Source organism: Zootoca vivipara, chromosome 4 (assembly GCF_965207765.1).
Source record: "Zootoca vivipara chromosome 4, rZooViv2.hap1.1, whole genome shotgun sequence".
Taxonomy (NCBI): domain Eukaryota; kingdom Metazoa; phylum Chordata; class Lepidosauria; order Squamata; family Lacertidae; genus Zootoca; species Zootoca vivipara.
In genome coordinates this window covers 77,238,030-77,251,231 of record NC_142587.1, presented here as the reverse complement: position 1 = coordinate 77,251,231, position 13,202 = coordinate 77,238,030, and the positions used below count along the sequence as shown (strand labels likewise).

Here is a 13,202-nt window from a genome sequence, read left to right as displayed (position 1 = left end):
ACCGTTTACCTTCCCGCTTGGAGCGGTACCTATTTATCTACTTGCACTTTGACGTGCTTTCGAACTGCTAGGTTGGCAGGAACTGGGACCGAGCAATGGGAGCTCAGCCCGTCATGGGGATTCGAACCGCCAACCTTCTGATAGGCAAGCCCTAGGCTCTGTGGTTTAACCCACAGCGCCACGTGCAGGGGAAACAAAGGGTTAAATTTCCACTCCCTGACCTGCAAAAAACAGGCAGGTTAAATGCAAACAGGCATTTAAAATCTCATTTAATTTGTCCCACAGGCCCAAGCTTGGAGATTGCCACTGTGTAATAGATGTGAGTGGCCCCCAGTGATAGTTTTTCAGAGGGTTCAAGGAATTGTTGTGGATTAATAGGATGGAGACTTCTCAAGCCTCTCTCTTTAAAATTATCCCTAAAGTTCATTGGAGTTTAGCCTGCAGGAGGATCGGACAAGCCATTAGGCCACACTTTCTTATAAGGCTTCAAGAGCATGTTAGAGTCTGCATTGCAATGGTCCAGGTCACTTAGGGACTTTGCTATATTACTGCAGTGCGCCACCACCTCCTCTGCCAGCCTCTTGATGCTCTGCTAAACTCATCATTACTGTGAATCAGCAAATATGCCGCGTGCTGTTATGTTTAGTGTTTCAGACTTAGTGCTGAAACTGGCAAGCTGTTAGCACTTCATCTGGCTTTATCATTTTGTCGGCAAGGGAAAAGAAACCTTACTCCCTTTCCTTGAGATGCATAAATATGCTTATGTTAACAACTGTATTTTGTTGTTTAACAACAACTTTACAAGGAAGGAGCTTGTCCTGTAAGGCTTGTCAGCACAATTGTTCGTAGTGAAAGTGTGGTGGGTACTTCAGAATTAAGTCACATTCCATCTTATGAGCACATACATTACTTCCCAACTTGCACACGTTTGATTCATATTGTTAGGCAGTCCCTAAACGGAGGGACTCTCCGCCCAGTGGTGTATCTAGCCTTGTATAGCTTTTGCTGTATGCTGAAGACACTTCTCTTTACCCTGGCCTTTTACAGTTAAGATACTCTATTTTGTGGGACCCACGTCCTTTTCTCAATTTATATTGTTCTGTTTTGACTGGAATGGCTTTACTTGTTCTTTTCATTGTAACTGTTTTACCTGCTTTTATAATTGTCCTTCTATATACATAAACATGTAAGGCTGTCGTCACGCTGCAGCTTGTGTGGCGGCCAGTAGGTGGCCATGCCAACTCCAGCATCACAAATGCAAGGCAGGTAAACAAGAAGCGAACTGTTTTGTTTAATGGGGGGGGGGTGCTTCACAGAGGGGTTTAGCAAGCCGCTCCGGGAAGCTCCCCCTGACTATTAAGAATGGCTGCAGCAAGAGTTAACAGAGGGGCTTCAGAATACTGCTCCATGAAGCACCTCCCTCCTCCTTTAAAAGAAGGTGGGACTTGGGGTGAGTAGTAAGGGGGTAGGTGAAGGGGCAGTGTGAAGGGAGGGGGTTTAAATGGGGGAAGGCACTGGCAAAAGAGTTGGCGGAGAGGTGGTGTTGGCAAATGGAATGAGCAGGGGAGGAAGCCCCTGGGGTTTTATATTGTTGTAACCAGCTCTGTGAGGGCAGGTAAGCAAGCAAGCAAGCAAGCAAGTAAATTAATTGGAAAGCTAGTTCTCATGGTATTTTGGATACAATGTAGAGGACCATGAGTGAAAGCAAATGAGACCACAGTCAGGAATTTAGCGGAAAGCAATGACTTCTCACATTAGGATCTGGGGAAGGTGAACACGTGAGAACCAGTTGTGATGCTTGCTTTCTCCCTCTCATTCCTCAGAAGCACTTTGGTGCTTCAGTTGTGGATTGCCAATTTCCGATTTTAAAAGTTCTGGTACCAGGATAAGAACAGTAGGAAGCACACAAGGGTGAAGTCCGGGTAGGCTCCAGAGGTAGTAGAGCTCACAGCAAGGCTGAGCTTAAGTTTCAGTGCATGGGCGTACCCAGCATGGGGCAGGGCGGGGCAGCCCCCCGAAGCAAAACAGTTTTTTTAATCGTCCTGCTTCACGGTGGCTGCAGCTGGGCTGGAGACGCGTCGGGGTCCCACAAGAAGAGCCTGAAGCGGCTCTGGCTGCCTGGGGCAGCAAATCAGAAGGCATCTCGCCGGGGGGCGGGGCATCCGTCGCGTGCATAAAGGCTAGCGATGCTGCTGGGAGGAAGGGACCCGCGTGAAGGGAAAGGAGGTGCAATGGAGACAGGGAAGCAGGTTTGATCCTGGGTACGCCCCTGTTTCAGTGTGTTCAGCCTGATTTTGCAGTCTATAAGCATAACAGATGGTGAACTACTTCTCTTTTGAATTCACCACAGTTTTGTGGTGGGGTGTGTGGGGAACTGATCAGAACTCCCTTACTCCAATTTAAGGGCAGACATCTTCCCCTCCCATAGAATGTCTGAACAGAAGGGGAAATTACAGCTGCCACAGAAACATGGCTGCCAGTGAGGGCTGCTGAGGGAAGCAGTGCTTTCCAGTGCTGATCTAGATGACATTGACAGGGGAAGAATGCAAAGGCCACATTGAAGCATTTCCTACCTGCGTTAAAGACTGAGCTGATTACCCCCCCCCCTATGAGCATCATTTCTGCCTTTTTCATAACATATGTAATCATTAAATGCACAGAATATTACTCACAAGCCATACACACGCATTAAAACACTGGCTAATTACTTCATGGTACAGTTATAGGCAATGTTATTGGAACTCTGTATTGAAATAAAATCCATTTCTGGTGCGTAATCACATTTCTGTCAATTCCTAGTATACCATAAAAGGTTTCCCTGAGGAATTGGAATGGCCGTATGCAACTGCAGCTTTTCTTAGAAAACGTTTTAAGTATTCTGATGAACATAATTGGAAGGTTTTTTGGACAGCACAGGAAATAGCGTGCCAAGCATATTGGTTTATTTTATTATTTTTAAGTTAAAGGAAATGCAAATGAAATGGGCCGGCCATACAAAGAGAAGCATTTCCCCCTTCCATAAAATGGAATGTCGGGGGGGGGGGGTTTGGAAAGAGCAGAGGGTCAGTGTGAACTATGCAGGCAACCTCTTGTTCTGACTGGACTGTTAGCCTCAATAATATCACAGAACGAAGGCGGAGAGGGCAAGGCTGTCTCAGTTCCCAGACTTATTACCCTGGCCAAGCCTCCTTGGTTTGAGCCTGGTAAAAAGTTTGAAGCTTGGGACTGCCATCTACTGAGGAGAGAAAGATGCTGGCCTTGCACTAGAACTCCCTTGATCCTGCACTGTGTTGTCGTTCTGTGCAACTCCTCCAGCACTAAACAGCAGGGTTGCCGCTCCATTGAAGAGATCTTACTTGATTGATGAAATAAAGTTTTCATCCCTTAATTGATTAAACCTGCTTAGGTTTTGCACACGACTAAAATAAAAGTTTGGGCGGGGAGAGCACACCCTCTTTGTTCAAATGTCGATAGTCTTGTACTTTTGTTTTTTTAACTCATGTGCAACTACTCATTCCACATGCTTATTTTATCATTTTGTTTTTCATCTTTTTTTTGTCTGCTGTTGTAATTTTCTCTGTTTTAGATACATTATAACATAAAATAATAAGAAGAAACTTTACCAGAATAATATAAGCATATTTCCCCCTCTGCAAGTATCAACCTGGCATTCAAAAGACAGACTCATAACATATAGTAGATACACGTTCATGTGCACAAAAATAACAGTTGGGACATTTACGGAGAAAACTATGCTTTTTGATTAACAACAGTAGCATTCTGTTGACATGACAGTAAAAGTGGCTCAACAAGAGTACTGCCAAATAAGACCTCAATTTTCCAGGTCTGAGCTACCCAACGTGCTAAATCAGCATCTTTGTCAGCATATACACACACTAGCTCTTGACACCAGCTGCAAAATAAATAAATAAAAGGGGTTCCCTCATCTGCTGATACCGTATTTATAGTTGTTCTTCGAATAGGTGAATGATATAATTTTTGAACAAAAGGTGTGCTGGCTCATGACAATTTGAGCTATGCAAAACCACAGGGTTTAAGCTAGCTGGTTCAAGCTAGTTACCCAGGCAAAATCTACTTGTATGGTAAAAAGTCAGCTGTTCTTTTAAACTTGAATTAGCATTATTTTTAGAATATTAGCTTTACTTTTAAGGGTTTTAGAAACTATTCCAAGCACCATGCATGCACCATTAGGCTTCAAATGCTGCAATTCTCGTGACTGTGTGTGAGGTTTATTTGTTTCATTGCTTGCTTCTGTCTGTCCTGTCTTATATGCATCCTAACCTTTCCCAAGCCATACCTTGGAGGGAGAGATGGTCAGCCAGCCATTTGGGGGTCCTGAGCCATATAAGGCTTTAAAGGTTAAAACCAGCACTCTGAATCGGGCTCTGAAACATAACGCCAACCAGGGTAACTGTGCCAGAATGGGTGCCATTTTGTCAGAAGTGCCTAATTCCTGCTAGCAATCTGGCTACTGCAATTCTGCACCAGATGCATTTTCTGAATCGTATTCAAAAGTAACCCCACATTGCAGCAATATAACCGAGAGGTTACTAGAGCACAGACTGCTGAACCCAAGTTACCTCTGTCTATAGGCAGAGGAGTGACTGAGCCATTAGCCAAAGCTGGTAGGAGGCACAATGTGCCCCTGAAGTGACCTGTGCCTCAAGCAACAGTAACAGATCCAGGACAACCCTCAAGCTATGGAACTGCTCCTTTCAAAATTGAAAATACGGGGCAGGTATTAATGACCTCTCCAGTCGGTGGTGATATTTTATTGCTTGCTGCACCATGATGTGACTTCTGCAAATTCTTTGCACATTTTCTTCTGACACACTGGCAGCAGCTTTGCTTTTCTGACAAGAATTGTGGTAAACTCCTCTTCTTTATTTTATCTGTCAGTACTGTTAAATGCCCTGGATAACGTGTCCACTACTACCAGAACATTTTCTTGTCTAATATTCAATAGTTCAAGTCTTGCAGCAGATGGTGGAAAAAGAAAATAATTGACTATAGTTTAGTGTGATATGTGAACTATATATAATAACAATGGCAGACCTACCTGCTTTTTCTCTGTTCAACTCCTGAGACAGCATCTGCAAGAAAGAATTACGTTTCTTAGTTGGCAAAACATTTTGTTTCCTTTCGAAACAGCAGAGGCACCCAAAGCAAAAGAGGATATTAAATTCTGAGATATCACCACCGTTGTCTGACCGACTCTAATGCTGCGAAACAACAGGTACTGATAATGATTTATTTATTTTGTGAACTCACAGACGGCTGCCAAAATAGGTTTTAATTAAGGGCTCAACCTATAGTTGTAAACAGATATTTACTCATTTAAAATATTTTTGTCCCTTTTTTCCATCTGGCTGCTGAGATTCCCTAAGGTGGCTAACACCATGAACAGTTTAAAAAACCAATATAATGCTAAAACACTGAAACAAAGACAGTGTGTCAGATAAAAAAAAGAGAGCCAACTTTAAAATGCTGAGGGACAAAACAGTTGAATATTGTGAGGCAAACAGTATATAAAAGTGTACAGGTGAAATGGCTAGAGCTCATGTGTGTGGAATTTGGTGATGTTAGTTCTTCCAATAACAGAGTGTTCTCAAAACATTTGATGCTAGCGCCTGAGAACACTAACCTTTTTGTCCGTTCGCAAGGTTGGCACCTATAATATCTGGTGCCTAGGAATGTGAAACATTTCTCAAGTATTAGGGGCTCTTATTTTTTATTTTAAATCTAGTTGTTTTCTCTGAATGATTTACTGCCCATTAGACACACTCGTTTTATGGTCTGTTCTACAATGTTTGAGTGATGTGGCTAATGGAGTGATCTGATCACCTTCGACTTTCATAGTACCCAGTGGTATTTTTCTAGAAAAAGAGGTGTCAGAACTCACCATGAACACTGCCCTTCATGGGCGTACCCAGGATCAAAACTAGGGGGGGCAAGGGGAGGGGCCAAGGCACGGAAGGGGAGGGGCCACAAAGTGGGCGGGAACAGCGAACTCGCGCTCCGCCGGGCTGTGCCCCTCCCTAGCAGCAGGGCTGGTGGGCGGAGGCGGAGCCCAGCCCAGCCCAGCGTGAGTTCAGCGTTCCTGCCCGCCGCGCCGCGCTCTCTGGTTCCCCGCCGCGCTTGGCCTTGCCAGAGGGCGCGACGGGGAGCTGGAGGGAGGGCGCAGCGCAGCGGGCGGGAACGGCAAACTCGCGCTCCGCCGGGCTGTGCCCCTCCCTAGCAGCAGGGCTGGTGGGCAGAGGCGGAGCCCAGCCCAGCGGAGCGCGAGTTGGCGTTCCCGCCCACCGCGCCGCGCTCTCTGGTTCCCCGCCGCGCTTGGCCTTGCCTGAGGGCGCGCCGGGGAGCTGGAGGGAGGGTGCGGCGCGGTGCGGCGGGAATGGCGAACTCGCGCTCCGCCGGGCTGTGCTCCGCCTCTGCCCACCAGCCCTGCTTCTAGAGTAGGGCAGCTGCCCTAACTTGCCGCATGGTGGGTACGCCCTTGCTGCCCTTGTTCTCTTACGTAGAATGGCAATGGCATCCACCTAAGAGATGCCGGAACTGCGTTTCGGTGAGTTCTGGCTGAGAAAAAGCCCTGATAGTTCCATGGGTAAACTGTTAGGGTTTTATTTTGTCATTATAAGGCTTGTGATTTTAAAATTTTCATGGAAATAACGACACAGAACAAGCAGTTTTGAAACTACATAAATATGTGCCACAATGGTCTTAGTTCTCTTCGAGCATGTGTCAGCCCCCATCATCCAACTCTGCCTCCTACGATTTCTGGTTCTTTTTGTGAAATTGTACCAACAAAAAATACAGTTATGTGTCTTGACCAATTCCAAAGGAGAACACAAAGCCTGGCAGGTTAAAAGTAATTTATAGAAATAATGTCTTATAGCAAATGGCACTCATGGAACACTAGGACAGCAATTTATCTAAATTGAATGGGAAGCACCCAGCCTGAGCCATAGGAATTATGAATGAGCATGACCCCCAATTGAGTGGGGGGGGGAACCCGACAGCACCTGTAAATATGACCAATAATGGCACACACAATAATTTAGATTTAGTGCTTTTACAGTACCAGCAGTATTAAATACCAGTATATTATTATATTGCAATCATATGTTTATTTAGTAAATCTCACTGAGTCCAAAAGGTCTTACTTTCAAATAATTTGCTTATGGGAATTAAAAAAATAAGCACTGGCCAAGCAAACTTTTAAAAAACTTAATTCAGTTTTCTTTCTTACTGAGATTTGGAAGCTCTGACCACAGCTGAGTTACTCCTGATTTACCTAAATAAGAAAAGAACAGTTGTTTCCCTTAGCTTTGTATAAAATTGTCTCAGGCCAATACTCTTATTTCCTAGGTTTGCCAAAGTATGAGTACCAAGCCTCTGGTTGCCAACCTGGTGCCCATGAGATCAGTGGTGCCCTTGAATTCCGCTGGAGCCCACAAAGTCTCTAAGTACATAGAGCCAAAGGAGGAAGCTGGAAGAGCAGTTTTCTCTTTTCAAGACTCCTGAGCAGTGATTGAGAAAGTGATTGAGTTAGGCAGAGACAGAAGTGACATGGGAGACTGTTTGTGGAACAGAGCAGCCAGAGAGAGAAAGTGAGGTGCCACAGGATTCGGAGGGAGAGAAGGTGAGATACAAGGCATGCACATACACACGTAAGTTGAATCCCATAAAACTGAATCTCTTAATATTGCATCATTTAAAATGAGTCCTCCCGAGCCCACCATCAAATCACAGAACTGTGAAAATCACAGACCCAGAGCTTTCCAGATACCCGCAGAGGAGTTGTGCGATTTGTTGATGACTTGGTTGTCGTCCCACGTAAAAATCATTACCAGGTGTGCTTTCGATTGATGTTTTTGTGGTGCTGTCAAGTAGAGCACCTATGATTCCGCCCACCTCTGTGCAGTCTACTAATATAAGCTTTTATTTGACAGCAGTTTTAGGATGTATAATCATGCAAATTCCAGAGGATCTGTTGTAATTCTACTAGATTCCACTTTTACCCAAACCTCATAGAAAAGCAGGGACCCAGGTGGCGCTGTGGTTAAACCACTGAGCCTAGGGCTTGCTGATCAGAAGGTCGGCGGTTCGAATCCCTGTGACGGGGTGAGCTCCCGTTGCTTGGTCCCAGCTCCTGCCAACCTAGCAGTTCCAAAGCACGTCAAAGTGCAAGTAGATAAATAGGAACCGCTACAGCGGGAAGGTAAACAGCGTTTCCGTGTGCTGCTCTGGTTTGCCAGAAGCAGCTTTGTCATGCTGGCCACATGAACTGGAAGCTATACGCCGGCTCCCTCGGCCAATAATGCGAGATGAGCGCGCAACCCCAGAGTCGGTCACGACTGGACCTAATGGTCAGGGGTCCCTTTACCTTTACCTTTTACATAGAAAAGCAATGTGTGTGTGCTTTCTTGATGTCTCTCATGGGTGTGTAATGAGGAGGAGGTGGGGGACATGGCATTCTTTCAAAATTGTTGTTGTTGTTTGAATTTATATGCCGCCGGTTCACAGAACAGAATCAAAATATGAAACCACAAAATATATAATGATATATATCAACATATAATCAAAATACATAATCATTATATAAAATTCTGGGTAGTCACACAAGCCCCAAAAGGGTGAAAACCCCTGGAACTCATAGGATTCCCGGGACATGATATAAATTAGGAAAACAGGAGGGTGAATACAGGCAGTGTATCTGATGATGAAGTCTGCCTGGCCAGATATATCTGACACCATTTGAAGGAATTAGCAGATGAAAGTAGCAATGATTGAGGATATTTGTCTCACATTTTTGTTAAAACTCAGTAAGATGCAAAATCGCTGCACAAGTTCCTCCTTGCTTTCTTCTTGGTTATCTTGTTTGCAATAGCTGCCATCCCTAGGAATATCAACCTTGCAAAAAGGGGTTACCCAAAGAGATTCATGAAGTCTTTAGTCTGCTTTCAAATGCACCACTTCAATCACTCAAAATGTATATACCGTAATCCCACAAAACAATTGAGATGGCCTGTGCAGTGCCTGCCTAGAATAGACACACTGATGAAAAGCACAGAAGGTCGTTCAGCTTTCCTATATAAGTTCTAAAGCTATGTTTGTCTGCATTGCAGAGTGCTATAAAAATCATTCACTCGCTCAGTTGCTTCTCCCAGGAGCAAAAGGTACCAGTTCATTTTGACAATCCTTGCTGCGTTTGAAAAGTGTTGGAGGCAATTGAAAAACAATTTCCAAGGGAACATTAGATTTCCCCCCCACCCCCAAGTTTGTCCTATGTGAATTAAAAACATGAACCATTCATTTTAGAATGATGGTGTTTGTAAAGCAAATTTAGAGCACTTTGCAAAAACAAAAACAAAACACCGATTCAGCATCTCGATTTTATTTTATTGCTTTATATGTTGCTAGGTACAATGCACATCCTGAGGCAGGCTTATTGCTGTAGATTTGAAAGATTGGCTTGTATACAAGTCCCTCTCTTTGCACAGATCTGTACCAGGTAGCATTATAAGACCATTGTTGTCACACTCTTTTGATGCATGGTCAAATAAAGAAGCACCTATCAGACTTATTGGCTGTTGGCAGTGCATAGGAAATCAAATGGTGGTTGGTGTCTGGTTGTTCCTTCATAATCATGTCCCTATCTGCCCCTACCTGACATCATATATGACATCAGGTGTTGGACAGGTGGGTGTATTTTGTGGGCAACAGTCTGACAGGTCAAATTGGAACCCATGCCAGGCCTAATTAAACCAGTCCCCATCCCCTGGTTTACGTATATGGAGAATCTGAAAGATAAGGGTTCAAAGTCCTTCCTTTGGGGTCATAGTGTTTCTTTCAGCATTGAATCACGATCTGATCTGCAAAATGAGAACGCTTGCATGACTTTGGCTGCGTAGCCACCTACCAGCTTAAGATGCAGTTTGGTAGTTCTTTTTCTTAATTTAGATAGAGGCTGGTTTTTTGGGGTGTGTGTGTCAAAATGCAGTCTTTAATAAGAAAAGGCGGGATAGATACGGATTATGGCTAACTTCGTGCATACGCCGCTTCCCAAACCAGTGCTTGGAGAGCACGGGATGCAGAGCAAACAGGAGTGCATGTACACACATCTTCATGACACAAAATTCTTTTTGGAAAGGGATAGAGGACTTGTAGGGCAAACAGAGCCTTCCATGCCTCTCTGACATACCCGCAAAGTTAAGAAGGGATGCTACAAAGCAAAAAGGCTGTTCTAGGACTAACATGTTGCACAGTCATCAGCAGCCACAGCAGCCTCTGTCCTAGAGGAGTTTGTGAATCGGATTATATCCCACCAGTTCCAGTTCGGTGCTCCATTCTAGTTGGAAGCAGGCAAGGAAGGGTAGCTGAGCTGTTTGTATTTTAGTTCTCCCCCCTCCCCAAAAAACTGATATTCTTGCTTTTCCCAGTACCTACATATTGCTCATATGATAATGTATCCCAATATATTTTTGTTTTGACGCTAGGCTTCAGAGTCAAGAGATACATGTATAACATTAAGAAGAAGAGTCCCTGGATAATTAGATTTGCCGTTGGATCACTTGATAACATGTGTAACTGAAAACTTGTGCAGATGTTATGCTGTAATGTGCTCATCACACACATACACCCCATAAATAAAGCATATTATACACAAGCAAAAACAGAACACACACAAAAATTTAAGGAAAATAGGGCATATGGCGGATCATTACGTTATTACTTCCAAAAAATGGATGAATAAAGCCTATTGTTTCTTTTATAAGACATGGAAAGTAAATCAGGTGTTCACGCGTTAACACAACAAACCATTAGTGTTAGCCTTAGCAATTTCAGTCTGCTAAAGTTGTCATAAAGTTCCTGGATCCTATCCAACAGTACTCTGGCTTGCTCTTTACAGGGCAAAGGTGTCACGATGTAGCTAGTGTGTAAGGAGAGACATGTAAAGAAATGAGACAACATACTTGTCCATGAGTGCTTTTCCTGACATAAAATACAACAGCTTTATCTGTTGATGGACGGCCGCCCTTACTCGGCCCCAGACACACTGACCAGATACTTGGAAGCTGTGGCTGGATGGCTGCGTGGGAGCCGGCTGAAGTTAAATCCTTCAAAGACAGAGGTCCTATGGCTGGGTTGGGAAGACATGGGGTTGGGGGGGCCAACTCCCATCTCTTGCGGGGGCTCAATTAGTGCCAGTGCCTTCTGTCAAGAGTTTGGGTGTAACCTTCCACACCTCCCTTTCCATGGAGGCGCAGGTTGCAGCCACAGCAAAGGTGGCATTTCCCCATCTCTGCCGTATTAAGCAGTCGGTCCCTTACTTTTTTCGCCCTGATCTGGACACAATGATCCATGCAACGGTCACCTCCAGGCTTGATTACGGTAACTCGCTCTATGTGGGGCTGCCCTTGAAGCTGACCCAGAAACTCCAGAGGGTGCAAAATGCCACGGCGAGGTTCCTTACGGGGGGTCCTTGCAGCAGGATCACATTCATCCATTGCTTTACCAGGTGCACTGGCTCCCGATGGAGTACAGGGTCAGGTTTAAGGTGCTGGTTTTGACCTTTAAAACCCTATGCAGCCTAGGACGCTCATACCTACGGGACCACCTCTCCTGGTATGCCCCACGGAGGACCTTTAGGTCCATAAATAACAACATTTTGGAGGTACCGAGCCTCAGGGAGGTTAGATTGGTCTCAACTAGGGCCAGGGCCTTTTCAGCACTGGCCCCGACTTGGTGGAACGCTCTGTCACAAGAGACCAGGGCCCTGCAGGATTTGATATTTCTCTGCAGGGCCTGCAAGATGGAGCTGTTCCACCTGGCCTTTGGCTTGGACTCAATCTGACCCCTAATATGGGATTTGGTATATAAATTTTCCCTTGGCTTTTTTGCTTGCCCATGGATAGCTGGCTCAGGTGAATATCTGATGTTTCCTCCCATTATGGTCTTGATTTATGGTCGGCGGTTCGAATCCCTGCAATGGGGTGAGCTCCTGTTGCTCGGTCCCAGCTCCTGCCCATCTAGCAGTTCGAAAGCACATCAAAGTGCAAGTAGATAAATAGGGACCGCTCTGGCGGGAAGGTAAACGGCATTTCCGTGTGCTGCTCTGGTTCGCCAGAAGCAGCTTTGTCATGCTGGCCACATGACCCGGAAGCTGTCTGTGGGCAAACGCCGGCTCCCTCGGTCTATAGAGCGAGATGAGCGCCACAACCCCAGAGTCGGACACGACTGGACCTGATGGTCAGGGGCCCCTTTACCTTTACTAAAATGAGGCTGCATTTTAAGCTGTATTTTAATTAACTGCCCCCCCATTAGTTTTATTGTAATTTATATTTGGTGTTAGCCGCCCTGAGCCCAGCCCTGGCCAGGGAGGAGGACGGGGTAAAAATAATAATAATAATTTATTATTATTATTATTATTGACTCCCCAGAAATAACAACACATAAGGAGCTGTCTTATACCAAGTCAGACCATTGGTCCATCTACCAGTTTTGTCTGCACTGACTGGCAGTTTATAATAATAATAATAATCACGGTATTCCTTTATTTACAAGTATACAAGCAGTGTTTAAGGGTGGGGGGCAACAAGGCACTCTTCTAAGGCAGAGGACCTGCTACCCCACATCAAATCCTGAGAGAGGACCTGTGTTTCCAAAAGGACAAACTGCTACTTTAGCTTGGATTCCTGCGTTGCAGGAGGTTGGACTAGATGACATTTGGGGTCCCTTCCAACATAAGAATCAGGAGAACTATATCCTGTAGAAAAATAATTCTTCCTACATCCATCACATTTCAAGGCATTTAGAAAGAGGGCTAACCCTGGGATACAGGAACTATTAAAATGCTCTTTTATAATAAAACATTTACAAAGAGGTCAGATGAAGATGAATAATAGATATGCTAATAAGTGGCCAAATCAATGGTTAAATATAGTCAAGGACCAGCAGATGAACTGGCTGATTATGAGTCAGAGTTTGAAAGAGGAGAGCAGCCAGGATTATCCCCCCCCCACCTCACTCCACCTGAGCAAACCAGAGAGCAGGAATGATGTGCAAACACCTTTAGGATCCCTTTTGTAAACTAGCCTTTTGTCTCTTTCTGACAGCACATTCCGACTTAAAGGTGGAGGAACAATGGAGAGTCTTAGTCTCAATCAGTGCCAAATGAA

The 13,202-nt window shown here is 44.8% G+C and overlaps 1 protein-coding gene across 1 annotated transcript in view; it reads right to left on the bottom strand.

Moving 5' to 3' along the window:
• The window catches only part of STARD13 (StAR related lipid transfer domain containing 13), a 217,677-nt gene that overhangs the window by 149,166 nt on the left and 55,309 nt on the right, over positions 1 to 13,202 (bottom strand). Inside the window, exon 3 of the mRNA XM_088668228.1 lies at positions 5,081 to 5,114. Within this exon, the coding sequence (XP_088524354.1) occupies positions 5,081 to 5,114 (34 nt within the window). The remainder of the gene's footprint in view (positions 1 to 5,080; positions 5,115 to 13,202) is intronic.